We start from the raw sequence: 26,954 nt of genomic DNA on the forward strand, positions 1-26,954 counted from the left end.
CTAAGCCCAGTTGAGGATGTTACATCTAGTCTGGTTGATAACTCTAGGTCTTACTTTCTTGTTAACAACTGGTTCACTTAATGGAAGTGGCGGGTTAGTACAACTTACCCTGTCGTGACCATATTGATAACAATTATTGCACTTTCCTGACCTTGTAGACCTCACTAATCCAGTAGCTTCATTCAGATTAGTTGACCTTTTCCTCTTAACTGAAGGTCTATCATGCATTCTTTTTTGAATTGGTGGTAAAGGTTCTGAAGTAGCAATGAACTTTGATTTCTTTAAATTTTTACTAACTAATGATGCAACATCATTGCCAACATGATATTGTGTTTCAATTGCATGAGGACATGGAATACCACTTACCTGTGAAACTCAACATGAGCATGTCCTGTTTGGTAGTAGTTGTAACGTCCCGCCTTACCGCGACAACAATATTGTCCGCTTTTGAAATGTCCCGTTCTTATTGATTAAAAACGTTCCATATTAATTGATTTCGTTGCGAGGTTTTGACCTCTATATGAGACGTTTTTCAAAGACTGCATTCCTTTTTAAAACAAACCATAACCTTTATTTCATAAATAAAGGTTTAAAAAGCTTTACGTAGATTATCAAATAATGATAATCTAAAAATATCCTGTTTACACACGACCATTACATAATGGTTTACAATACAAATATGTTACATCGAAATCAGTTTCTTGAATGCAGTTTTTACACAATATCATACAAACATGGACTCCAAATCTTGTCCTTATTTTAGTATGCAACAGCGGAAGCTCTTAATATTCACCTGAGAATAAACATGCTTTAAACGTCAACAAAAATGTTGGTGAGTTATAGGTTTAACCTATATATATCAAATCGTAACAATAGACCACAAGATTTCATATTTCAATACACATCCCATACATAGAGATAAAAATCATTCATATGGTGAACACCTGGTAACCGACAATAACAAGATGCATATATAAGAATATCCCCATCATTCCGGGACACCCTTCGGATATGATATAAATTTCGAAGTACTAAAGCATCCGGTACTTTAGATGGGGTTTGTTAGGCCCAATAGATCTATCTTTAGGATTCGCGTCAATTAGGGTGTCTGTTCCCTAATTCTTAGATTACCAGACTTAATAAAAAGGGGCATATTCGATTTCGATAATTCAACCATAGAATGTAGTTTCACGTACTTGTGTCTATTTTGTAAATCATTTATAAAACCTGCATGTATTCTCATCCCAAAAATATTAGAGTTTAAAAGTGGGACTATAACTCACTTTCACAGATTTTTACTTCGTCGGGAAGTAAGACTTGGCCACTGGTTGATTCACGAACCTATAACAATATATACATATATATCAAAGTATGTTCAAAATATATTTACAACACTTTTAATATATTTTGATTTTTTAAGTTTATTAAGTCAGCTGTCCTCGTTAGTAACCTACAACTAGTTGTCCACAGTTAGATGTACAGAAATAAATCGATAAATATTATCTTGAATCAATCCACGACCCAGTGTATACGTATCTCAGTATTGATCACAACTCAAACTAAATATATTTTGGAATCAAACTCAACCCTGTATAGCTAACTCCAACATTCACATATAGAGTGTCTATGGTTGTTCCGAAATATATATAGATGTGTCGACATGATAGGTCGAAACATTGTATACGTGTCTATGGTATCTCAAGATTACATAATATACAATACAAGTTGATTAAGTTATGGTTGGAATAGATTTGTTACCAATTTTCACGTAGCTAAAATGAGAAAAATTATCCAATCTTCTTTTACCCATAACTTCTTCATTTTAAATCCGTTTTGAGTGAATCAAATTGCTATGGTTTCATATTGAACTCTATTTTATGAATCTAAACAGAAAAAGTATAGGTTTATAGTCGGAAAAATAAGTTACAAGTCATTTTTGTAAAGGTAGTCATTTCAGTCGAAAGAACGACGTCTAGATGACCATTTTAGAAAACATACTTTCACTTCGAGTTTAACCATAATTTTTGGATATAGTTTCATGTTCATAATAAAAATAATTTTCTCAGAATAAAAACTTTTAAATCAAAGTTTATCATAGTTTTTAATTAACTAACCCAAAACAGCCCGCGGTGTTACTACGACGGCGTAAATCCGGTTTTACGGTGTTTTTCGTGTTTCCAGGTTTTAAATCATTAAGTTAGCATATCATATAGATATAGAACATGTGTTTAGTTGATTTTAAAAGTCAAGTTAGAAGGATTAACTTTTGTTTGCGAACAAGTTTAGAATTAACTAAACTATGTTCTAGTGATTACAAGTTTAAACCTTCGAATAAGATAGCTTTATATGTATGAATTGAATGATGTTATGAACATCATTACTACCTTAAGTTCCTTGGATAAACCTACTGGAAAAGAGAAAAATGGATCTAGCTTCAATGGATCCTTGGATGGCTCGAAGTTCTTGAAGCAGAATCATGACACGAAAACAAGTTCAAGTAAGATCATCACTTAAAATAAGATTGTTATAGTTATAGAAATTGAACCAAAGTTTGAATATGATTATTACCTTGTATTAGAATGATAACCTACTGTAAGAAACAAAGATTTCTTGAGGTTGGATGATCACCTTACAAGATTGGAAGTGAGCTAGCAAACTTGAAAGTATTCTTGATTTTATGAAACTAGAACTTTTGGAATTTATGAAGAACACTTAGAACTTGAAGATAGAACTTGAGAGAGATCAATTAGATGAAGAAAATTGAAGAATGAAAGTGTTTGTAGGTGTTTTTGGTAGTTGGTGTATGAATTAGATATAAAGGATATGTAATTTTGTTTTAATGTAAATAAGTCATGAATGATTACTCATATTTTTGTAATTTTATGAGATATTTCATGCTAGTTGCCAAATGATGGTTCCCACATGTGTTAGGTGACTCACATGGGCTGCTAAGAGCTGATCATTGGAGTGTATATACCAATAGTACATACATCTAAAAGCTGTATATTGTACGAGTACGAATACGGGTGCATACGAGTAGAATTGTTGATGAAACTGAATGAGGATGTAATTGTAAGCATTTTTGTTAAGTAGAAGTATTTTGATAAGTGTATTGAAGTCTTTCAAAAGTGTATAAATACATATTAAAACACTACATGTATATACATTTTAACTGAGTCGTTAAGTCATCGTTAGTCGTTACATGTAAATGTTGTTTTGAAACCTTTAGGTTAACGATCTTGTTAAATGTTGTTAACCCAATGTTTATAATATCAAAAGAGATTTTAAATTATTATATTATCATGATATTATGATGTACGAATATCTCTTAATATGATATATATACATTAAATGTCGTTACAACGATAATCGTTACATATATGTCTCGTTTAAAAATCATTAAGTTAGTAGTCTTGTTTTTACATATGTAGTTCATTGTTAATATACTTAATGATATGTTTACTTATCATAGTATCATGTTAACTATATATATATATCCATATATATGTCATCATATAGTTTTTACAAGTTTTAACGTTCGTGAATCACCGGTCAACTTGGGTGGTCAATTGTCTATATGAAACATATTTCAATTAATCAAGTCTTAACAAGTTTGATTGCTTAACATGTTGGAAACATATAATCATGTAAATATCAATCTCAATTAATATATATAAACATGGAAAAGTTCGGGTCACTACAGTACCTACCCGTTAAATAAATTTCGTCCCGAAATTTTAAGCTGTTGAAGGTGTTGACGAATCTTCTGGAAATAGATGCGGGAATTTCTTCTTCATCTGATCTTCACGCTCCCAGGTAAACTCGGGTCCTCTACGAGCATTCCATCGAACCTTAACAATTGGTATCTTGTTTTGCTTAAGTCTTTTAACCTCACGATCCATTATTTCGACTGGTTCTTCGATGAATTGAAGTTTTTCGTTGATTTGGATTTCATCTAACGGAATAGTGAGATCTTCTTTACCAAAACATTTCTTCAAATTCGAGACGTGGAAAGTGTTATGTACAGCCGCGAGTTGTTGAGGTAACTCAAGTCGGTAAGCTACTGGTCCGACACGATCAATAATCTTGAATGGTCCAATATACCTTGGATTTAATTTCCCTCGTTTACCAAATCGAACAACGCCTTTCCAAGGTGCAACTTTAAGCATGACCATCTCTCCAATTTCAAATTATATATCTTTTCTTTTAATGTCAGCGTAGCTCTTTTGTCGACTTTGGGCAGTTTTCAACCGTTGTTGAATTTGGATGATCTTCTCGGTAGTTTCTTGTATAATCTCCGGACCCGTAATCTGTCTATCCCCCACCTCACTCCAACAAATCGGAGACCTGCACTTTCTACCATAAAGTGCTTCAAACGGCGCCATCTCAATGCTTGAATGGTAGCTGTTGTTGTAGGAAAATTCTGCTAACGGTAGATGTCGATCCCAACTGTTTCCGAAATCAATAACACATGCTCGTAGCATGTCTTCAAGTGTTTGTATCGTCCTTTCGCTCTGCCCATCAGTTTGTGGATGATAGGCAGTACTCATGTCTAGACGAGTTCCTAATGCTTGCTGTAATGTCTGCAAGAATCTTGAAATAAATCTGCCATCCCTATCAGAGATAATAGAGATTGGTATTCCATGTCTGGAGACGACTTCCTTCAAATACAGTCGTGCTAACTTCTCCATCTTGTCATCTTCTCTTATTGGTAGGAAGTGTGCTGATTTGGTGAGACAATCAACTATTACCCAAATAGTATCAAAACCACTTGCAGTCCTTGGCAATTTAGTGATGAAATCCATGGTAATGTTTTCCCATTTCCATTCCGGGATTTCGGGTTGTTGAAGTAGACCTGATGGTTTCTGATGCTCAGCTTTGACCTTAGAACACGTCAAACATTCTCCTACGTATTTAGCAACATCGGCTTTCATACCCGGCCACCAAAAATGTTTCTTGAGATCCTTGTACATCTTCCCCGTTCCAGGATGTATTGAGTATCTGGTTTTATGAGCTTCTCTAAGTACCATTTCTCTCATATCTCCAAATTTTCGTACCCAAATCCTTTCAGCCCTATACCGGGTTCCGTCTTCCCGAATATTAAGATGCTTCTCCGATCCTTTGGGTATTTCATCCTTTAAATTTCCCTCTTTTAAAACTCCTTGTTGCGCCTCCTTTATTTGAGTAGTAATGTTATTATGAATCATTATATTCATAGATTTTACTCGAATGGGTTCTCTGTCCTTCCTGCTCAAGGCATCGGCTACCACATTTGCCTTCCCCGGGTGGTAACGAATCTCAAAGTCGTAATCATTCAATAATTCAATCCACCTACGCTGCCTCATATTCAGTTGTTTCTGATTAAATATGTGTTGAAGACTTTTGTGGTCGGTATATATAATACTTTTGACCCCATATAAGTAGTGCCTCCAAGTCTTTAATGCAAAAACAACCGCGCCTAATTCCAAATCATGCGTCGTATAATTTTGTTCGTGAATCTTCAATTGTCTAGACGCATAAGCAATCACCTTCGTTCGTTGCATTAATACACAACCGAGACCTTGCTTTGATGCATCACAATAAATCACAAAATCATCATTCCCTTCAGGCAATGACAATATAGGTGCCGTAGTTAGCTTTTTCTTCAATAACTGAAACGCTTTCTCTTGTTCATCATTCCATTCAAATTTCTTCCCTTTATGCGTTAATGCAGTCAAGGGTTTTGCTATTCTGGAAAAGTCTTGGATGAACCTTCTGTAGTAACCAGCTAGTCCTAAAAACTGGCGTATGTGTTTCGGAGTTTTCGGGGTTTCCCACTTTTCAACAGTTTCTATCTTTGCCGGATCCACCTTAATACCTTCTTTGTTCACTATGTGACCGAGGAATTGAACTTCTTCCAACCAAAATGCACACTTTGAAAACTTAGCGTACAATTCTTCCTTCCTCAATACTTCTAACACCTTTCTCAAATGTTCACCGTGTTCTTGGTCATTATTTGAGTAAATAAGTATGTCATCAATGAAAACAATGACAAACTTGTCAAGGTATGGTCCACACACTCGGTTCATAAGGTCCATGAACACAGCTGGTGCATTAGTTAAACCAAACGGCATGACCATAAACTCGTAATGACCGTAACGTGTTCTGAAAGCAGTCTTTGGAATATCATCTTCTTTCACCTGCATTTGATGATACCCGGAACGTAAGTCAATCTTTGAATAAACAGACGAGCCTTGTAGTTGATCAAATAAGTCGTCGATTCTCGGTAGTGGGTAGCGGTTCTTGATGGTAAGTTTGTTCAACTCTCGGTAGTCGATACACAACCTGAATGTACCATCTTTCTTCTTGACAAACAAAACAGGAGCTCCCCACGGTGATGTGCTTGGTCGAATGAAACCACGCTCTAAAAGTTCTTGTAATTGGCTTTGCAGTTCTTTCATCTCGCTGGGTGCGAGTCTGTAAGGAGCACGAGCTATTGGTGCAGCTCCTGGTACAAGATCTATTTGAAATTCAACGGATCGATGTGGGGGTAATCCCGGTAATTCTTTCGGAAATACATCGGGAAATTCTTTTGCGACGGGAACATCATTGATGCTCTTTTCTTCAGTTTGTACTTTCTCGACGTGTGCTAGAACAGCATAGCAACCTTTTCTTATTAGTTTTTGTGCTTTCAAATTACTAATAAGATGTAGCTTCGTGTTGCCCTTTTCTCCGTACACCATTAAGGGTTTTCCTTTTTCTCGTATTATGCGAATTGCATTTTTGTAACAAACGATCTCCGCTTTCACTTCTTTCAACCAGTCCATACCGATTATCACATCAAAACTCCCTAACTCTACTGGTATCAAATCAATCTTAAATGTTTCGCTAACCAGTTTAATTTCTCGATTCCGACATATATTATCTGCTGAAATTAATTTACCATTTGCTAATTCGAGTAAAAATTTACTATCCAAAGGCGTCAATGGACAACTTAATTTAGCACAAAAATCTCTACTCATATAGCTTCTATCCGCACCCGAATCAAATAAAACGTAAGCAGATTTATTGTCAATAAGAAACGTACCCGTAACAAGCTCCGGGTCTTCCTGTGCCTCTACCGCATTAATATTGAAAACTCTTCCACGGCCTTGTCCATTCGTGTTCTCCTGGTTCGGGCAATTTCTAATAATGTGGCCTGGTTTTCCACATTTATAACAAACTACATTGGCATAACTTGCTCCGACACTACTTGCTCCGCCATTACTCGTTTCGACACCATTTGTTCCTTTCGTTCTATTAACCCCTGGTCCGTAGACCTCACACTTCGCCGCGCTATGACCATTTCTTTTACATTTGTTGCAAAATTTGGTGCAGAACCCCGAGTGATTCTTTTCACACCTTTGGCACAGCTGCTTCTGATTGTTGTTGTTGTTGTTGCGGTTATTATTGTTGTTGGGATGATTGTTGTAGTTGCTGTTGTTGTTGTTGTTGTTGTTGTTGGGCCGTTTGTTGTAGTTGCGATTGATGTTGCGATTGTTGGGATAATTGTTGCGATTATTGTTGTAATTGCTGTTGTTGTTGTATTGGTGATTCTTATCACCATTTTCCTCCCACTTTCTTTTGACTTGCTTCACATTGGCCTCTTCAGCAGTCTGTTCTTTAATTCTTTCTTCAATCTGGTTCACTAGTTTGTGAGCCATTCTACATGCATGTTGTATGGAGGCGGGCTCGTGTGAACTTATATCTTCTTGGATTCTTTCCGGTAATCCTTTCACAAACGCGTCGATCTTCTCTTCCTCATCTTCGAATGCTCCCGGACACAATAGGCACAATTCTGTGAATCGTCTTTCGTACGTGGTAATATCAAATCCTTGGGTTCGTAACCCTCTAAGTTCTGTCTTGAGCTTATTGACCTCGGTTCTGGGACGGTACTTCTCGTTCATCAAGTGCTTGAATGCTGACCACGGTAGTGCGTACGCATCATCTTGTCCCACTTGCTCTAGATAGGTATTCCACCATGTTAACGCAGAACCTGTGAAGGTATGCGTAGCGTACTTCACTTTGTCCTCTTCAGTACACTTACTTATGGCAAACACCGATTCAACCTTCTCGGTCCACCGTTTCAATCCGATCGGTCCTTCGGTTCCATCAAATTCCAAAGGTTTGCAGGCAGTGAATTCTTTGTAGGTGCATCCTACACGATTTCCTGTACTGCTAGATCCAAGGTTATTGTTGGTATGTAGCGCAGCCTGTACTGCGGCTATGTTTGAAGCTAGAAAAGTACGGAATTCCTCTTCATTCATATTCACGGTGTGTCGAGTAGTCGGTGCCATTTCCTTCAAAATAGTTAAATGGAACAAGTTAATCATACAGAATATTAAGAGTAGTTAATAGTATTTCGTAGCATAATATGAACTCATTTATAAAAGCTTTTTCTTCATATTAGCGTTTTATAAGTTTAAATTCGGGTAGTACCTACCCGTTAAGTTCATACTTAGTAGCTAATATACAATTCAACTACTACAATTCTATATGAAAAACTGATTGTAATAATATTTCGCGTTCAAACTTTTATACAATATTTTACAAACTTACAATACCACTTATTTTACATAAAGCATGAAATATAGCACACAATAACTTTGATACAAGATAGTTGTGAAGATAATTCTAGCTAATACACAAGTCGTTCAGCAAAGGCAATAAAGACACGTAATTCATACGTCCAGAAACAAGTCATGCATTCTGGTTTTACTAGGACTACTTCCCATCCTTGGTCTTGTGCAACATAACCGTTATGGCCGTTGATAAGACAGCGTGTTGTAACGTCGTCAAAGGGACGAGGGTTACGTAATGTCCAACAGTCCCGTAACAATCTAAAAACCTCATTTCTTACCCCAATTACCGACTCCGTCACTTGTGGAAATGTTTTGTTTAATAGTTGTAGCCCGATGTTCTTGTTCTCACTTTGGTGAGAAGCGAACATTACTAATCCGTAAGCATAACATGCTTCTTTATGTTGCATGTTAGCCGCTTTTTCTAAATCACGAAGTCCAATATTCGGATATATTGAGTCAAAATAATTTCTTAACCCGTTGCGTAAAATAGCATTTGGGTTCCCCGCAATATATGCGTCAAAGTAAACACATCGTAACTTATGGGTTTCCCAATGTGATATCCCCCATCTTTCAAACGAAAGTCTCTTATAAACCAAGACATTCTTGGAACGTTCTTCGAATGTCTTACAAACTGATCTCGCCTTAAATAGTTGTGCCGAGGAATTCTGGCCGACTCTAGACAAGATTTCATCAATCATGTCTCCGGGTAGGTCTCTTAAAATATTGGGTTGTCTATCCATTTTGTGTTTTTAAACTGTAAAATAGACAAGAGTTAGATTCATAAAAAAAATACTTATTAATACAAGCAATTTTTACATATATCATAAAGCATAAGAACACTATATTACATATATTACACCACACGAATACAACTATCTTATTCCGACTCGTTCGTTTCTTCTTCTTCGATTTTTGTTCGTTTTGCCAAGTTTCTAGGGATATATGATGTTCCCCTAATACGAGCCGTCGTTATCCACATTGGTTTAGAAAAACCTGGTGGTTTAGAGGTTCCCGGGTCATTGTTACAACTTAAGGACTTCGGGGGTTGACGATACATATACAGTTCATCGGGGTTGGAATTAGATTTCTCTATTTTTATGCCCTTTCCCTTATTATTTTCTTTTGCCTTTTTAAATTCAGTTGGGGTAATTTCTATAACATCATCGGAATTCTCGTCGGAATCCGATTCATCGGAGAATTGGTAATCCTCCCAATATTTTGCTTCCTTGGCGGAAACACCATTGACCATAATTAACCTTGGTCGGTTGGTTGAGGATTTTCTTTTACTTAACCGTTTTATTATTTCCCCCACCGGTTCTATTTCTTCATCCGGTTCCGATTCTTCTTCCGGTTCCGACTCTTCTTCCGGTTCCTCTTTAGGAACTTGTGAATCAGTCCACGAATCATTCCAATTTACATTTGACTCTTCATTATTATTAGGTGAGTCAATGGGACTTGTTCTAGAGGTAGACATCTATCACATAATATCAAACGCGTTAAGAGATTAATATATCACATAATATTCACATGTTAAAAATATATAGTTTCCAACAAAATTTGTTAAGCAATCATTTTTCAAGTAAACACGGTCGAAGTCCAGACTCACTAATGCATCCTAACAAACTAGATAAGACACACTAATGCAAAATTCTGGTTCTCTAAGACCATCGCTCGGATACCAACTGAAATGTCCCGTTCTTATTGATTAAAAACGTTCCATATTAATTGATTTCGTTGCGAGGTTTTGACCTCTATATGAGACGTTTTTCAAAGACTGCATTCCTTTTTAAAACAAACCATAACCTTTATTTCATAAATAAAGGTTTAAAAAGCTTTACGTAGATTATCAAATAATGATAATCTAAAAATATCCTGTTTACACACGACCATTACATAATGGTTTACAATACAAATATGTTACATCGAAATCAGTTTCTTGAATGCAGTTTTTACACAATATCATACAAACATGGACTCCAAATCTTGTCCTTATTTTAGTATGCAACAGCGGAAGCTCTTAATATTCACCTGAGAATAAACATGCTTTAAACGTCAACAAAAATGTTGGTGAGTTATAGGTTTAACCTATATATATCAAATCGTAACAATAGACTACAAGATTTCATATTTCAATACACATCCCATACATAGAGATAAAAATCATTCATATGGTGAACACCTGGTAACCGACAATAACAAGATGCATATATAAGAATATCCCCTCATTCCGGGACACCCTTCGGATATGATATAAATTTCGAAGTACTAAAGCATCCGGTACTTTGGATGGGGTTTGTTAGGCCCAATAGATCTATCTTTAGGATTCGCGTCAATTAGGGTGTCTGTTCCCTAATTCTTAGATTACCAGACTTAATAAAAAGGGGTATATTCGATTTCGATAATTCAACCATAGAATGTAGTTTCACGTACTTGTGTCTATTTTGTAAATCATTTATAAAACCTGCATGTATTCTCATCCCAAAAATATTAGAGTTTAAAAGTGGGACTATAACTCACTTTCACAGATTTTTACTTCGTCGGGAAGTAAGACTTGGCCACTGGTTGATTCACGAACCTATAACAATATATACATATATATCAAAGTATGTTCAAAATATATTTACAACACTTTTAATATATTTTGATGTTTTAAGTTTATTAAGTCAGCTGTCCTCGTTAGTAACCTACAACTAGTTGTCCACAATTAGATGTACAGAAATAAATCGATAAATATTATCTTGAATCAATCCACGACCCAGTGTATACGTATCTCAGTATTGATCACAACTCAAACTAAATATATTTTGGAATCAACCTCAACCCTGTATAGCTAACTCCAACATTCACATATAGAGTGTCTATGGTTGTTCCGAAATATATATAGATGTGTCGACATGATAGGTCGAAACATTGTATACGTGTCTATGGTATCTCAAGATTACATAATATACAATACAAGTTGATTAAGTTATGGTTGGAATAGATTTGTTACCAATTTTCACGTAGCTAAAATGAGAAAAATTATCCAATCTTCTTTTACCCATAACTTCTTCATTTTAAATCCGTTTTGAGTGAATCAAATTGCTATGGTTTCATATTGAACTCTATTTTATGAATCTAAACAGAAAAAGTATAGGTTTATAGTCGGAAAAATAAGTTACAAGTCGTTTTTGTAAAGGTAGTCATTTCAGTCGAAAGAACGACGTCTAGATGACCATTTTAGAAAACATACTTCCACTTCGAGTTTAACCATAATTTTGGATATAGTTTCATGTTCATAATAAAAATAATTTTCTCAGAATAACAACTTTTAAATCAAAGTTTATCATAGTTTTTAATTAACTAACCCAAAACAGCCCGCGGTGTTACTACGACGGCGTAAATCCGGTTTTACGGTGTTTTTCGTGTTTCCAGGTTTTAAATCATTAAGTTAGCATATCATATAGATATAGAACATGTGTTTAGTTGATTTTAAAAGTCAAGTTAGAAGGATTAACTTTTGTTTGCGAACAAGTTTAGAATTAACTAAACTATGTTCTAGTGATTACAAGTTTAAACCTTCGAATAAGATAGCTTTATATGTATGAATTGAATGATGTTATGAACATCATTACTACCTTAAGTTCCTTGGATAAACCTACTGGAAAAGAGAAAAATGGATCTAGCTTCAATGGATCCTTGGATGGCTCGAAGTTCTTGAAGCAGAATCATGACACGAAAACAAGTTCAAGTAAGATCATCACTTAAAATAAGATTGTTATAGTTATAGAAATTGAACCAAAGTTTGAATATGATTATTACCTTGTATTAGAATGATAACCTACTGTAAGAAATAAAGATTTCTTGAGGTTGGATGATCACCTTACAAGATTGGAAGTGAGCTAGCAAACTTGAAAGTATTCTTGATTTTATGAAACTAGAACTTTTGGAATTTATGAAGAACACTTAGAACTTGAAGATAGAACTTGAGAGAGATCAATTAGATGAAGAAAATTGAAGAATGAAAGTGTTTGTAGGTGTTTTTGGTCGTTGGTGTATGGATTAGATATAAAGGATATGTAATTTTGTTTTCATGTAAATAAGTCATGAATGATTACTCATATTTTTGTAATTTTATGAGATATTTCATGCTAGTTGCCAAATGATGGTTCCCACATGTGTTAGGTGACTCACATGGGCTGCTAAGAGCTGATCATTGGAGTGTATATACCAATAGTACATACATCTAAAAGCTGTATATTGTACGAGTACGAATACGGGTGCATACGAGTAGAATTGTTGATGAAACTGAACGAGGATGTAATTGTAAGCATTTTTGTTAAGTAGAAGTATTTTGATAAGTGTATTGAAGTCTTTCAAAAGTGTATAAATACATATTAAAACACTACATGTATATACATTTTAACTGAGTCGTTAAGTCATCGTTAGTCGTTACATGTAAATGTTGTTTTGAAACCTTTAGGTTAACGATCTTGTTAAATGTTGTTAACCCAATGTTTATAATATCAAAAGAGATTTTAAATTATTATATTATCATGATATTATGATGTACGAATATCTCTTAATATGATATATATACATTAAATGTCGTTACAACGATAATCGTTACATATATGTCTCGTTTAAAAATCATTAAGTTAGTAGTCTTGTTTTTACATATGTAGTTCATTGTTAATATACTTAATGATATGTTTACTTATCATAGTATCATGTTAACTATATATATATCCATATATATGTCATCATATAGTTTTTACAAGTTTTAACGTTCGTGAATCACCGGTCAACTTGGGTGGTCAATTGTCTATATGAAACATATTTCAATTAATCAAGTCTTAACAAGTTTGATTGCTTAACATGTTGGAAACATTTAATCATGTAAATATCAATCTCAATTAATATATATAAACATGGAAAAGTTAGGGTCACTACAGCTTTGCCCGTAGACGCACGACGTTTTCTTGGAGACCACACGAGGACTTCACAGGAGGTCACCCATCCTAATACTACTTCCACTCGAGCACGTTTAAGTGCAGAGTTCTCATGGGATCTGCGGTGCTTGTACCCTCAAAACGCATTGTGTCTGGTAAGGATGAAATTTACCTTATAAAGGACTCAAAATTTCTTACAGAAATCGATGTGGGACGGGGTATTACAAAATCCCCCACTTAGAATCCGGACATCCTCGTCAAGCGAAAACAAATTGATACACAGGATCTATACCTCGGGAGATGCACGAGCCGAGTACCCGTCACACCCCGAGAGGCTAGTGCTCTGATACCATCTGTAACATCCCACCTTACCGCGACCACAATATTGTCCGCTTTGCCCGTAGGCGTACAGATTTTTTCTTGGAGACCACACGAGGACTTCCTAGGACGTCACCCATCCCAATACTACCTCGCTTGAGCACTCTTAACTGCAGAGTTCTCATAGGATCTGTTGTGCTTGTAGCCCCAAAATGCGTTGTGTATAAAAAGGATGGAAGTTACCGTATAAGGGACTCAGACTTTCTTACACAAATCGATGTGGGATGGGGTATTACAAACTCCCCCATTTATAATCCTGACCTCCTCGTCAGGTTAAAAAAAATTGATACATAAGATCTATACCTTAGGAGATGCACGAGCCTAGTGCCCGTCACACCCCGAGAGGCTAGTGCTCTGATACCATCTGAACGTCCCGCCTTAGCACGACAACAATATTGTATGCTTTGCCCATAGGCGTACGATTTTTTCTTGGAGACCATACGAGGAATTCATAGGAGGTCACCCATCCCAATACTACCCCCACTCGAGCACTCTTAACTGCAGAGTTCTCATGGGATCTGCAATGCTTGTAGCCTCAAAAGGCGTTGTATCTGGTAAGGATGGAAGGTACCTTATAAGGGACTCAAACTTTCTTACAAAAATCGATGTGGGACGGGGTATTACAGTAGTTCTAACTTCAAACTGTTGTATACCACTAGCCCAAACAATCCATTTCCTGTTTAACATAATATTATATCAGCACCAGTGATATCTTCTAATAAAAATGAAATATAAACATATATATACCTCTGAAGAATCTCATTAGTTTGAATCTTTAGCCTAATTGTTGGACAAACTTCATGATTCCACATCTCTGAAACTGTTCTTTGATGCACTAACCTTGTGAGTACTTTGATTCTTATATCTTCTAACATTCCAATAATACGCTTAGCTCTGGCATCTTTGATCATTGAGTTCCAGCATTCAGATATTCCATTTTCAACAGCATTACGGTCAAATCCTGCTCTGAAAAGCCCTACTTCATGTTGCTGGTCTTTTGTCTACCAAGAAGTGATATGCTTCATCATTGATATCTCTGATCTTTTGAAGAATTAAATCAAACTTTTCACTGTATGTGTAACACCCCGCCAAAATCGCCATTGATGCGGATGTTAACTATGGTCCCAGTGCTTGGCTTGACCTCAAAGCAATAGAAAAGTGTTACAGCGGAAGCAATAAGTACCTGAGAATCAACATGCTAAAGCGTCAACACAATGGTTGTTGAGTTCTTAGGTTTTTGTACAATGTATAAAATTTACAAAAATTTCATAGTTTCAAACAGTTTGAAATAGTTTAAAACAGTAACACAAATATTAAATTTTCGAGTCCATAAATGGTTTGATAGTAAAACATATCACAAGATCTCAACTTCATAAGTAGTTTAGAAGTAATATGATCTCAATCTTTCAAGTACGAAAATAAGATCGTAGTTTGTAACATATCAAGTTTGTAAAAAGTTCCACGATTTGTAAGATTTTCACAGTTATCAAATTCATAAACGGTTTCCATACAGTTTCAAAGTGTATATGTTTCATGAGTACTCGGTAATAGCACTTAACACCACATGTAGGATCCTACATGATTTCCTTTACCCTATATTGGACTATACACTATGCCAAATGTATGTGTCGAAGTAACTAGCACCATAGTTAAGGTAGGGTGAGGTTGTAAAACCTAACAGATCTGCTCTAGTGATTCGCGCTTACAAGTCACTGTAATTAATACTACCGAGTTAAGGGCTTTTTAGCATAAAACTCTCATATAACAAACTTCGAAATGCATAAAGTGTTATTTAATAATAAGAATATGGTATAAAAAATTTTTTATAAATAAAGCGTAGTAAAACAGTAGGCATGTATTCTCACCCCAAAAATAGTTATAAAACATGTAAAAAGGGGCTATGAAACTCACTTGTAACGAACATTATAAAACTATAAAGCGTAGTAAAACATAAAGCATGTATTAAAAATATTAAGCATGTTTGAAAAACATAAAATATTTATAAAAACAGTAAGCATGATTCTCAGCCCAAAAGTATTGAATAAGGGAACTATGAAACTCACTTGTGATTCAATGCGGTGCGAGACTCGAAAGTGCGGGTTAGATAGTTTACAGTGATCCGGGCTCGAGACCTAATGAATATTATGAGGTTAGAGGTCATACTATTTAATATAGTATTTATGTTAGGTATAAGATCAGTTCTCAAGTGATCTTACATGTCCATTTCGATTCTCGATTTCAAAATGTTATATAGTTCATAGTTTAAGTGTTGACAGTTTTGACCAGTTTTACCATCACATTAGCCTATGTGTTTCTATCAATCTAGACATCCAATTAAGGTTATATTACCACCTCTAGAAAGGTTATTGAGTCTATTTTCCAACCATGTAAGGTTATCTTCTATATTCGAAATAAAAGATGGTCAAAAGTTCATCCTCTTACCGGTGTGCAAAACTGTCCAGATTTACACTATAATCTTCCATGCAAGCTTAAAAATAGCAAAATACTTTTGTTTGACTTAAGATTTTTTACAGAGAGTTCAGGACATATAAAAGTACTCTTATATAAAAGGAATCACCTCCAGGTCTTTATCAACCTAGTTTTTAGAGATGAAGTTTTAGACCAAAATCTGACTACAATAAAATCTTGTATCAACTTGTTGGGACTATTTCTCAATGATTACTCAATGGTTTTTGGTGTTTCAACTTGCCATGTCTTCCTTATTATGTCTAGTTTCCAAATCAAAAGCCTATATTTCCAGATCTATCATATAATTTAATTTTTGCATGATCTTTTGAACCTTGGTCAGATTGCTTCAAATCTGGACCTTGAGTCACAAAATAAAAATGAAAAATGACTTTTTCTTTGAAATAATTCTTGAAAACTTTACTAGAAGTCATGAACATATATTTGAACATCATACTAAAAGATGAGTTCCTGAGACCAAGTATAAGTTGGTTTTTAAGTCATGAACTTCAAGTAGAAATTTTGGACAGATTCAAGATAAAACTGTTCTATGTGTTTAGCCATTTTAGTTCTTAGTTTAGGTTCATTTTAAGTCATTGGACATGTAGGAAACTTAAGATTACTGATCTAATATCAAGATCAAGGCTAGCCATGTAATCATCATTGAGTTATTAAGCACTCTAGATCAAGCTTTTACACCTTGATTACTCTTGAAGATGACTAGATTGGTTCATAGAAGTGGAGTAAAGGGTTATACCTTGAAGTAAGTGGATGATTATGCTCAAGAAGTGTGATAGCCCATCCTAATCCACCTGGACGAAGTCATCAACATTTGTTCCCATTGCGAGGTACTGTCCTATATATGCCATGAACGACTCCATGTAATATCCTTAAAATGAGCAAATGAACAGCGGAAGATTTCTTTCATACCTGAGAATAAACATGCTTTAAAGTGTCAACCAAAAGGTTAGTGAGTTCATAGGTTTATCGTAATCAATCATTTCCATAATTTTAATTGACCACAAGATTCTCATTTTCCATAAATATCATTACACTCGCAAGTGCATAAAAATCATTCATATGGTGAACACCTGGTAACCGACATTAACAAATGCATCTAGAATATCCCCAATATACAGGTACACTAATTTGTATATAAAATCGAAGTACTAAAGCATCCGTAACCCGGATGGGACGTGTTAAAGTCCATAGATCTATCTTCAGAATTCGCGTCAATTTGGGGGTCTGTTCCCAAATTCTTAGGCTACCAAGCTAAAAGGGTGATATCCCGTATAATAATTCAACCATAGAATGTAGTTTCAAGTACTTGTGTCTATTTCGTAAAACAGTTATAAAAGCAGCGCATGTATTCTCAGTCCCAAAAATATATATAAAAAGGGAGTAATGAAACTCACGATACGATATTTTATAGTAAAAATATGCATACGACTGAACTGAACAATGCATGGTTGACCTCGGATTCACGAACCTATATCAAGTATATATATATATATATATTATATATATATATATATATATATATATATATATATATATATATATATATATATATATAAATATATATATATATATTATTAAATGTTATTTTAGTAATTTATATGTTTTATTAATAACTTAATTAACTATATTTATTTTATATACTTTAGATAAATAATTAGTAAAAATATTATCATAGTTACGTTCCATTCATTGAATGTATTTATTTATATAAAAATATTTGTTTGTTATTATAATAATAATGATAGTAATAATATTATTATTTTAGTAATTTATTTGTTTGTAACTTAATCATTTTCATAATAATATTTATATCTATAATCTTTATATTTATAATCATGATAATAATAATAATAATGATAATAATAATAATAATAATAATTATAATAATAATAATAATAATAATAATAATAATAATAATAATAATAATAATAATAATAATAATAATAATAATAATAAAAATAATGATGATAATATTGGTAATGATAATAATAATGATAGTTTTTAATAATAATAATAATAATAATAATAATAATAATAATAATAATAATAATAATAATAATAATAATAATAATGATAGTTTTAAAAGAAATAATAATTTTGATAATAATGTAAATTTTAATAAAAATGTTAATTTTAATAATAATGTTAACAATAATAATGATAATGAAAATAATAATATATTAATAATAATAATAGTAAAATAATAATAATAATAATAATAATAATAATAATAATAATAATAATAATAATATAAATAGAAATTATACCATCATGTATCATTATCATTATCATGGTTCATATATCGTCGTCGTCATCATCGGCTCATCATCTTTAATCTCATCGTTACCATTATTAACATCTTAATATCCATCATCAAATCATCATCATCATCGTCACATACACCATTCATCATCATCTCATACGTAAATCATGAGTCATTATCATACCCACATCATCAACTTCATAATCGTTTGTTATCATTTTTATCTAACACGATCATCATCATCATTATACCAACACGTAACCATCATTATCATCCTTATGCCCATCGTGATCATCCTAAGTATGACGGGCATAATATCATCATCATCATCAATATCATCATCTCTACTATCCTATCATCATCTTAATTATTATAATTATCATTATATATCGACATATCATTATTCTCATTATCATACTATCCGTAATCATTCTTAATTTACGTTTCATTAACATCATTATAACCATCAATCTCGTGACAGGAAAAACAAGATGCAGTATTCGGTTTAACCGTCAATCCCTAAATAAATTAGGATGGAAGAAGGCTTTAAATGAAGCCTTATTAGCCCAATAATAATATGAGATATGTCGAGGCCCAAAATTTAAGGTAAGCCCAACTAACTAAGATCCATGACACAATTTAAAAGGGTTCGGTTAAAAAGGAATAACATGAATGAATTTGGATTGGAAAGGTTGATTAAAAGCACGAATAATGAACACAGCTGGTGGGGTATGTGTCGGCCAAAAAAGTAAAGAAAATAGCTGTAACTAGTCGAATTGAGTTTAAACAGAATAATAGCTGTAGCAGAAGTTTGCAAACGTTACATCATAAGTAAGTGTACAGCAGATTTGCATTTTTCGATGGTAATTTTGATGATGGTATTCGGTTAACAAACAGTTCGACAGTAGCAGGTTGAGGATAAACAGAAATAGCAGGTGCAGTAGTAGTTTAGTGGTATGGCAAGTGGTGATATTGTGGCGTTGGTGTTTGATCTAAAATGAAACAGAAACTGACGCAGCATTAATCGAGTAGTAATAAAATAGTTTAGGTGTTGTATTGGAGTTCTTGTTGATCCGAAAGCAAAAAGGATTATGGTAGTAATCGATTGTGGTTTTGGTGTTTCAAAGGTGGTTTTCGATTGTAAAGACCCGTCCTAATCCATCCGGACGAAGTCCATATCGATTATAAACGATTCACAACAGTTGATTACATCGTGAGGTACTTGACATCTATATGATGCATTTTACAAACATTGCATTCATTTTTGAAAAGACAATCTTTCATTACATCAAAAGTTGACGGCATGCATACCATTTCATAATATATCTAACTATAATTGACTTAATAATAATCTTGATGAACTCGACGACTCGAATGCAACGTCTTTTGAAATATGTCATGTATGACTCCAAGTAATGTCTCTAAAATAAGCAAATGCACAGCGGAAGATTTCTTTCGTACCTGAGAATAAACATGCTTTAAAGTGTCAACCAAAAGGTTGGTGAGTTCATTAGTTTATCATAAATAATCATTTCATAATTTTAATAGACCACAAGATTTTCATTTCTCATAAATATACGTCCCATGCATAGAGACAAAAATCATTCATATGGATTGAACACCTGGTAACCGACGTTAACTTAATGCATAGAATATTCCCAAAACAGAACCTCTCGTCTGTATAATAATAATCTCGAAGTACTAAAGCATTCGTACCCCGAATGGGACTTGTCAAAGTCCATAGATCTATCTTTAGGATTCGCGTCAATCAGGGGTCATTTCCCTAAATTCTTAGGATACCAGACTTGAAGGGCGATATTCGGTTAATAATCCAACCATATAATGTAAATTTAAGTACTTGTGTCTATTTCGTAAAACATTTATAAAAGCAGCGCATGTATTCTCAGTCCAAAAAATATATATTGCAAAAGCATTTAAAAAGGGAGCAAATGAAACTCACCTAATGTATTTTGTAGTAAAAATACATATGACTATATTGAACAATGCAGGATTGGCCTCGGATTCACGAACCTATATCATTTATATATATATTAAAACATATACTTGCAATTGAACAAATATATACATTATTATTTGTGATATCATTTTTATATTAATAAACTATATATCTTATTAAGTATATTTATTTTATATATTTTTAATAAATAAGATATTAATATAGTTTTATGATGTGTACTACGTATATTGTTATCTGAATATCATTTGTTAATTAACTCTATGAAAATATTAAAATAAGGGTAATAATACTATTAGATTTAATAATAATAATAATTATTATTATTATGAAAACTTTATATAATTTGATAATTTCAATGATACTTATAATGTGAATAATAAATATAATAATAATAACTATAATAAAATTAATAAAACTTATAATAATAATAATAATAATAATAATAATAATAATTATAATAATAATTATAATAATAATAATAATAATAATAATAATAATAATAATAATAATAATAATAATAATAATAATAATAATAATAATAATAATAATAATAATAATAATAATAATAATAATAATAATAATAATAATAATAATAATAATAATAGAGATCTTATTGATAATGATATTATTACTAATTATACTACTTAATATTATTACTTATAATGATATTAATATTAGTAATAACGATAATCATAATAATAATCTTAATAGTAACTAGAGTCATGATAATAATAATTATAATAAAGGGTAACTAATACTTTGTACTAGTAACCATAATAATAATAACTAATGTTCGTAATATTTACTAATAATAATACCAATAACGATTATAATTCTAATACTTAAAGGTAATAATAATAAAAATAATCATCATCATAATATTCATAACAATTAATAATAATCACAATAACCATAATAATAATATTAATAAAAATTTGATATGGAAAACTACCTTTAGAAAGCCTCTTAAAAAAAAATGTCGCGAGCAGGGCTCGAACCCGAGACCTCTCGCTTCCCCAAAACCCTCCTAAACCATTCTGCTATGCTTGCTTTTCTGTTTATTAATGCTAACCGTTTATATATATAACTAGTATCTGATTATCCCTTTTCTTCTTCATCTCAAAAATCAACCAGAGATCGAGTCCCCTTTAAACACTAATTTAACTGTTGTTTTAGAGATATAAAACCAAACAGAAACGATTTATAACCCTTACTTAAATCAATTAAATAAAAAAAATCAAAAAAACAAACGCTGAACAGATTTATAAACCCGTATTTAAACTTTAAATCATAGTCGGATTTTTAACACGTTTTAGACACGATCAAAACATAAAAGATGTTTCTAATCTCTCCTAGAAACTAACTGAATTAACAATTTCACTCAAAACCTCCGATTGAAATCGAATTTCATGATGAACACTCTTTTTGACTTTTTGAAATTAAGATTTGACTATCAAAATTTAAACTCGATACAAGAAATTGAACCTTACAACTTTCCAGATAGTTGTAGTGGAAGGTTTCTAACATCTTTACATTTATAGATTTTAAAATGATATACAAATTCGTGTTTTTTGGAAAAATAAGATGAAACAGAGATATAGTGTACAGACATTGGAAATTTTAATTTGATTTCTTTGTTTTGAATCGAATTTCGTTTACAGAATAGAATATATAGACTAGTAGATAGTATTACAGCTAATTTGACATCGATTAACCATTGTTTCCTAGTTTAATTTGCCCGACAGCCTTATCCCATTTGGTACAACAGAAAATATAAAAAAATTAAAAACAGACGTCGACCTTTAACAGAATTGTTTGTTACTGAAATATATGGAATCAATCGTACTGGATTAGGTACATAAAGTAGAAATTACTATTGTTTGTTAATGATTTGAAATGGAATAAAGTTTTTTTGGTATTTAAATATATAATTACGGTATTTATCACTTATATTTTTATATATGTGTATGAATTTGTATATATATCTATATTTGTATAGTTATACATATATATATCAATTATATATATATATATATACACATATGTATGTTTGTATATTAAATATTTAAAGAAACATAATTATATAACTATTAATATTTATCATTACAAAAAATAATAATACTAATAGAAATAATAATGGTAACAATTTTATTAACTTTAATAATAAAAAATAAACTGCATCAACTTCTAATAACTGTAGTAATTAAAATAATTCTTAATATTAATATTTAATAATAATACTAAAAATAATAATACTAATATTAATATTAATAGTAATAATAAAAGTACTAAAATTTTTATTATAATAACTATATAATAATTTAATATTACATATTATTAATTTATGTAATACATATATATATATATATATATATATATATATATATATACTTACATACATTGATTAATTAACATTCCAACATTAATATATATATATATATATATATATATATATATATATATATATATATATATATATATATATATATATATATATATATATATATTCATTTTAATTACAACTTAATAATTCTATATATTATTTTATATTTTTAATTCAATTGATTAAAGTGTACTTTATTAATTTAAATATTATATATACACTTATATTTATATTTACATTTATATATATATACATATTTATTTACACACAATTGTTCGTGAATCGTCGGGAAATGTCAAAAGGTCAAATGGTATCATGAAATAGTTCCAAAACTTTTGAGACTCAATATTACAGACTTTGCTTATCGTGTCAGAAACATATAAAAATTAAGTTTAAATTTGGTCGAAAATTCCCGGGTCATCACATCAATGGTATGCCGAAGATGGTTTGAAGATGGAACCAAAAACAGTACTTCGAGTCTCAAAAGTAAATGGGTTTTGACCTGATCATGGTGTGAAGAAGATGAGGTGTTGGTTGAATCGATTAACAAGAAATAAGTGGGTCTGTGAATAGTGGGACAAAACAAGTAGGAGCATATAAGTTCTAAGGTGTTCAAATAAATAGAAAGTGGAAGTTGTAGCAGGTGGCGTTCGTGGTGTTGTTCAACCAAGAAGAAACAGAATAACGGCAACAGTATGGTGGTGAGTGGTGGTTAAACAAGGTGGTTGTGGTGGTTGTATACGAAGGTTGTGTAGAGTGGTGATGACATGACCATGGTGGTTGTTTGGGTTTAACGAAATAGAAAAATATAACAGATGGTGAAGTGGTGGTGACTTCGGTTAAGAACTAACTCGATCTAAAAATCAACGAATCTGAACTAGTTGTTCGATGATGAAGATCAACGAGGTTTCGGCTTGGTGTTTAAAGAGAATGAACAAGGGATGGTGGTAGTTTGTTGTGATTCTCAATGAAAAGTGATGGTGGTAATGGGTGAAGGTTAGGGTGGTGGTGATTCAATATATCACCCGTACATATGTATGTGTATATATCTCTAAGTGTTTATGCATATATAAATATAGATGGTGGTGGTTTGATGTTGGGATAGTAATCAGAAAAAGAAACACTCATGTATATAACTTTTTAAAGAAAGTGTGATAATTATTCAATCAAAAACAGTACTAATTAATATAATATTAATATTAATATTCTAATGAAATAAGAATGTGCAAGTATGAATTGAAAAGTAAATCAAATTCAAATAGTAATGTAGCCGAGGTTTTGGTTTATAATCAAATCACGAAATGTTATATTGTGGTTCATTGCTAAATAGTTAATATCTAAAAGTCTTCTTAAAAATCCTAATTTTTTTAAATTAAATTCCTTTATTTATTTCAGTCATTATGGTATAAAATTCGATCATTAATTTATTAAATGAAAATTACATCAACTGTTCCGCTCGATTTTGGATAAAATATAAAAAGTGTTAAAATTTAATAACTAGATCCTAAATACATTTTTAGTAAGCCTAAAATTTATAGAACTCATTTTCGGACCACCGTTTATTTTAAAATCATATAAGTTTGAATTTAACTTGCTTAATATCAATCCGAACATCAACGAGTATTACAATCATTTAATATTTATTTTTTTAATATACTTTACTTATATATATATAGATATGTTTTTAAATAATAATTATTATAATATCATATCTCATAACAACAACATTTAATATTTCAAATTATACTTCCAATTATTATATATATATATATATATATATATATATATATATATATATATATATATATATATATATATATATATACACATATATATACACATATATATACACATATATATACACATATCTATTTACAATTAATTGTTCATGAATCGACGGAAATGGTCGAAGTCAAATGAACGTACAAAAATAGTTCAAATATTTTGAGATTCAATCTAACAGACTTTGCTTATCGTGTCGAAATCATATAAAGATTAAGTTTAAATTTGGTCAGAAATTTCCGGGTCGACACAAGAAGATGAAGAAATGAAGGAAGAATCTCTGTAAATTTGGAGGGTGGAGAAGTGTTGAAGAAGATTAAATGGTTAAAGAGAAAATTTGAGAGGTATATATAGAGAGATAGATGTAGACGTGTGAGAAGGAGAAGAAGAGGAGAACATGAGTCATCTTGCTCCATTAATGCCCATGCATTCTTGTTTAGGAACATGATGATGAGGTTTTGCATGGCCTTGTAGCTTAAGTTTGTGAGGAAGGCTTGCTAGGAAAGTTTGCATGAGAATGATGATGATGGTGGAGGTGGCAAGAGGATAAAGAAAGGGGAGATGACTCACTTAATCCCCATTAATATTCATGCATTCTTTAATCATGATGTTTTGCATGAAAATTAAATTTTTGCATGGCTTATTAAGGAAGATTGCATGGTACAAGAATGCTTATGATCATGATGATATAGATGATGATGGTGGTGGTGGTTTTTAGATCATGATGAGAGGAAAATATTTGTTGATTTTTGGCATTTGAATGTACATGTACTTGTGTAGTTTAATCTAATGTATAATCTATGGTATTAAATTGTATAATTAAGGTTTAGAAAGTAAGCTTATATTAGGTTCTAATCAAGATAGGTTAAGGTTGGTTGAATGAAAATAATGGCTAAGTACAAGTTGATCAAGACTAGGTGTGAAAATGATTAAGTGTAGAAAAAGTCTTAACTTATGATATAATATCCAAGTGAATTAGTTACAAGTGTTTAATCTAAATACTTGATTGCTAAGTTTACTCATTAAGTTATTATATATAAAGGTATAGATTACAAAATCTATGGTTTATAGTGATAAGCTAAGGTTTTAGGACATGGTGCAAATGTGCAAGACAACTCTTGATTAGACAAGACTTAATTGTAACTTTAGAGTCTTACAAACCCTAAAAACAAACCAAGATCTAATTCATCAAAACTACTAGTCAAGTTGAAAATTCTAAGTCATGAAAGTTAGATTAAACAACCTGGTCGAAAAATTTAGGGTTGTGACAGTATGTGCACTTTACTGCTTGCCAAAACAATTGTTTAAATTGAAGACCAGGCCACCTTTTACTAAAATTTGCAAAAACATATCTTGCACACTGTCTATGCTCTCCATTTGGAAAAATAGACTTAACTGCCTCTATAAGATCATGTATAATACATATTATAAAAGTATATAAAGCATACTATTTGAGTATTTATGAGTAATATAAAATACTAACTTTGTTATACCATGTGTTGATCTGATATTATTGCCACCTCTTCACCATTGCTCAAGTTGAGATGATTCTTTAGCAGATTCACAAACCAAGTCCAATTATCTATGGTCTCAACATCCACCACTGCCCAAGCTAGTGGATACACTTGGTTGTTTGCATCCCTGCCAACTATACTCAAAAGTTGACCAGTCGCAATACCTTTTAAGAAGCATCTATCTAAACCAATCACCTTTTTGCAACCATTAATAAACCTCTCATTGATAGCTCCAAAACAAACATAAAATCTCTAGAATATGGTTTGACCATTCTGAATAGATTGTAAATCTATTTTGACTGTACTTCCTGGATTTGATTTTTCTATTGCAGCCCCATAATCTCAAATTCTGGTATAGTGAGTACTTCTAGACATCACATCATGATATCTCACCATGGTTTTAGCTCTCCGACATTGGTTTAAAGTAACTTTAATGAAAAACTTTCTCATCATGCTTGCTTGCTTGCTTTCTTGCATTAGTGTTAGCTTTGCATTTGTGTTATCTCACCATGTGCAATTCTTTCTTTTAACTTAGCACCAACCCATTCACTAGTAACCAATGATCCTAACTTATAATCTCTTGAGCATGTGTGAATTTTCTTTAAAGACTTGATTTGAATTGTGTCTTCATCTCCCAT

General features: G+C 32.1%; 1 protein-coding gene across 1 annotated transcript; it reads right to left on the bottom strand.

Moving 5' to 3' along the window:
- On the bottom strand, positions 1-26,954 carry LOC139859814 (uncharacterized). The gene is made up of 5 exons (XM_071848586.1): positions 26,825-26,954; positions 26,296-26,480; positions 14,657-14,910; positions 14,534-14,585; positions 1-366 (listed from the first exon to the last, which is right to left on the bottom strand). Exons 1-5 carry the CDS (start codon positions 26,952-26,954, stop codon positions 1-3), a joined length of 987 nt encoding a protein of 328 aa, XP_071704687.1.

This window comes from Rutidosis leptorrhynchoides, chromosome 7, assembly GCF_046630445.1.
Source record: "Rutidosis leptorrhynchoides isolate AG116_Rl617_1_P2 chromosome 7, CSIRO_AGI_Rlap_v1, whole genome shotgun sequence".
Classification (NCBI taxonomy): domain Eukaryota; kingdom Viridiplantae; phylum Streptophyta; class Magnoliopsida; order Asterales; family Asteraceae; genus Rutidosis; species Rutidosis leptorrhynchoides.

Bases quoted from the DNA above. Each gene is read 5' to 3' on its own strand.
- LOC139859814 (XM_071848586.1), bottom strand. From the start codon at position 26,954: ATGGGAGATGAAGACACAATTCAAATCAAGTCTTTAAAGAAAATTCAC. The intron at 26,481-26,824 runs GTGAGATAACAC...GCTTCTTAAAAG, and splicing joins AAAAGAAAGAATTGCACATG to GTATTGCGACTGGTCAACTT. The intron at 14,586-14,656 runs GTATATATATGT...TATGTTAAACAG, and splicing joins ACTAATGAGATTCTTCAGAG to GAAATGGATTGTTTGGGCTA.